The 3,349-nt window shown below is 48.3% G+C and overlaps 1 protein-coding gene across 1 annotated transcript; it reads right to left on the bottom strand.

Moving 5' to 3' along the window:
• Positions 1–2,297: 2,297 nt before the first annotated feature.
• LOC123732617 (stonustoxin subunit beta-like) lies at positions 2,298–2,885 on the bottom strand (the record flags this gene model as incomplete). The annotated part of the gene is made up of 1 exon (XM_045711884.1): positions 2,298–2,885. A coding segment is annotated over one exon (510 nt), but the record flags the coding sequence as incomplete, so codon positions are not given.
• Between the last annotated feature and the right edge of the window lie 464 nt (positions 2,886–3,349).

Raw genomic sequence — 3,349 nt, 5'->3', positions numbered from 1 at the left:
TGTGTGTGTGCGTTTCAGTGTGTGTGTGTGTGTCCAGTGTGTGTGTGTGTGTGTCCAGTGTCTGTGTCAAGTGTGTCCAGTGTCTGTGTCAAGTGTGTGTGTGTGTGTCCAGTGAGTGTGTGTGTTCAGTGTGTGTGTGTGTGTGTGTCCAGTGTGTGTGTGTCCATTGTGTGTGTGTGTGTCCAGTGTCTGTGCCCAGTGTGTGTGTGTGTTCAGTGTGTGTGTGTGTTCAGTGTGTGTGTGTTGAGTGTGTGTTTATGTGTGTGTCCAGTTTGTGTCCAGTGTGTGTGTGTGTGTGTGTGTGTGTGTGTCCAATTTGTTTCCAGTGTGTGTGTGTGTGTGTGTGTCCAGTGTGTTGGTGTGTGTGTGTGTGTCCAGTGTGTGTGTGTGTGTGTGTCCAGTGTGTGTGTGTGTGTCCAGTTTGTGTCCAGTGTGTGTGTGTGTGTCCAGTGTGTGCGTGTGTGTGTCCAGTGTGTGTCCAGTGTGTGTGTGTGTGTGTGTCCAGTGTGTGTGTTTGTCCAGTGTGTGTGTTTGTCCAGTGTGTGTGTGTGTGTGTGTCCAGTGAGTGTGTGTGTGCGTGTCCAGTGAGTGTGTGTGTGCGTTTCAGTGTGTGTGTGTGTGTTTGTCCAGTGTGTGTGTGTGTGTGTGTGTGTCCAGTGTGTGTGTCCAGTGTGTGTGTGTTCAGTGTGTGTGTCCAGTGTGTGTGTGTTCAGTGTGTGTGTGTTCAGTGTGTGTGTGTTCAGTGTGTGTGTTTGTTGAGTGTGTCCAGTGTGTGTGTCCAATTTGTTTCCAGTGTGTGTGTGTGTGTGTGTGTTGAGTGTGTGTATATCCAGTGTGTGTGTGTGTGTGTCCAGTGTGTGTGTGTGTTGAGTGTGTGTGTGTTCAGTGTGTGTTTATGTGTGTGTCCAGTGTGTGTGTGTGTCCAGTGTGTGCGTGTGTGTCCAGTGTGTTGGTGTGTGTGTGTGTGTCCAGTGTGTGTGTGTGTCTGTGTCCAGTGTGTGCGTGTGTCCAGTTTGTGTGTGTGTGTGTGTGTGTGTGTGTGTCCAGTTTGTGTGTGTGTGTGTGTGTGTTCAGTGTGTGTGTGTGTGTGTGTGTGTGTGTTCAGTGTGTGTGTGTGTGTGTGTGTGTGTGTTCAGTGTGTGTGTGTGTTCAGTGTGTGTGTGTGTGTTCAGTGTGTGTGTGTGTGTGTGTGTGTCCAGTTTGTGTGTGTGTGTGTGTGTGTGTGTGTGTGTTCAGTGTGTGTGTGTTCAGTGTGTGTGTGTGTTCAGTGTGTGTGTTTGTGTGTGTCCAGTGTGTGTGTGTGCGTGTGTCCAGTGTGTGTGCGTGTGTCCAGTGTGTGTGTGTGTGCGTGTGTCCAGTGTGTGTGTGTGTGTGTGTGTGCGTGTGTCCAGTGTGTGTGTGTGTGCGTGTGTCCAGTGTGTGTGTGTGTGTCCAGTGTGTGTGTGTGTGTCCAGTGTATGTGTGTGTGTCCAGTGTGTGTGTGTGTGTCCAGTGTGTGTGTGTTTGTATTTCCAGTGTGTGTGTGTGTGTCTGTGTCCAGTGTGTGTGTGTGTGTGTCTGTGTCCAGTGTGTGTGTGTGTCCAGTGTGTGTGTGTGTGTGTCTGTGTCCAGTGTGTGTGTGTGTGTGTCTGTGTCCAGTGTGTGTGTGTGTGTGTGTGTGTCCAGTGTGTGTGTGTGTGTGTCTGTGTCCAGTGTGTGTGTGTGTGTGTGTGTGTGTGTGTGTGTGTGTGTGTGTGTCCAGTGTGTGTGTGTGTGTTCAGTGTGTGTGTGTGTGTGTGTGTGTGTCCAGTTTGTGTGTGTGTGTGTGTGTGTGTGTGTGTGTGTGTGTTCAGTGTGTGTGTGTTCAGTGTGTGTGTGTGTTCAGTGTGTGTGTTTGTGTGTGTCCAGTGTGTGTGTGTGCGTGTGTCCAGTGTGTGTGCGTGTGTCCAGTGTGTGTGTGTGTGCGTGTGTCCAGTGTGTGTGTGTGTGTGTGTGTGCGCGTGTGTCCAGTGTGTGTGTGTGTGTGTGTGTCCAGTGTGTGTGTGTGTGTCCAGTGTGTGTGTGTGTGTCCAGTGTGTGTGTGTGTGTCCAGTGTGTGTGTGTGTGTCCAGTGTGTGTGTGTTTGTATTTCCAGTGTGTGTGTGTGTGTCTGTGTCCAGTGTGTGTGTGTGTGTGTCTGTGTCCAGTGTGTGTGTGTGTCCAGTGTGTGTGTGTGTGTGTCTGTGTCCAGTGTGTGTGTGTGTGTGTCTGTGTCCAGTGTGTGTGTGTGTGTGTGTGTGTCCAGTGTGTGTGTGTGTGTGTGTCTGTGTCCAGTGTGTGTGTGTGTGTGTCTGTGTCCAGTGTGTGTGTGTGTGTGTGTGTGTGTGTGTGTGTGTGTGTGTGTGTGTGTCCAGTTATTATTTCAGGGACACTGAGGATTCATAATCAACCCCAAATCCTGGATAGAGGGGCTCAGTGAATGTGGAGGTGAATGTGATCAGGTGGGTCAGTGTGTCAGAGGAGGCTCTATAGAAGGACAGAGTGCCGGCTGACCAGTCCAGATACACTCCTACTCTGTGGGAGCTGGAGGAGGGGACGTCTATGGTAGTGGGATTATTATTATGCCTGGCAGAGTAACTGTTGTCATCGCAGAACAGACACCAGGACTTGTCATTGAATCCAAGACAACAGTCCTCACCCCTTCCTCTCCTGCTGATTCCTTTATATGTCACTCCTATACCAGCCCAACTCCCACTCCACTCTACCTCCCAGTAACAGCGCCCAGTCAGACCCTCTCTACACAGAACCTGTCCCCAGTCCTCAAATCTCTCTGGGTGATCAGGATACGGCTGCTTCTCTCTCCTCCATGTCACCTTTCTGTTCTCCTCAGACAGAGAGAGGTGTCTGTTTACTGTGTTTAGGTCCAGTGTGAGATCACAGACATCTGATGGATGAAACCAGACACAATATTAGAAATCATCATCATTCACATTAGAATGTTAACTCACTTTTCACTAATTCATTTAATGTAGATGTTTCTAGGTATCAAAAGGAGAAGTTAAGGTAACTTGAGACTTGTTGAATGATCATATGTTATACTGTATGGTAATATAATACACACTTATTCACATTAATTACACACACACACACACACACATTGTCAGATCAACACTGTAAACGTTGGTGTCCCTGATTTGTGCTTCTGTAGAACTACAGATGATATTTAATATGACCAAGTCAGTAATGATGGTCTTTGACTTAACTTGAATTAAGACTTATTCTTAGTCATATTCTTCACAGCAGTCAACACTCACATTTTCTAAGTCCAGGTTTCATTCTGTTCTCTCCACCATGTTCCACACTGTAGCGGTAAGCAGAAAAACAGACAGTC

This window comes from Salmo salar, unplaced genomic scaffold (genome assembly GCF_905237065.1).
Source record: "Salmo salar unplaced genomic scaffold, Ssal_v3.1, whole genome shotgun sequence".
NCBI classification, from domain to species: domain Eukaryota; kingdom Metazoa; phylum Chordata; class Actinopteri; order Salmoniformes; family Salmonidae; genus Salmo; species Salmo salar.
Note: the sequence above shows the minus strand (reverse complement) of the source record. Positions and strands in the feature narration are given on the sequence as shown.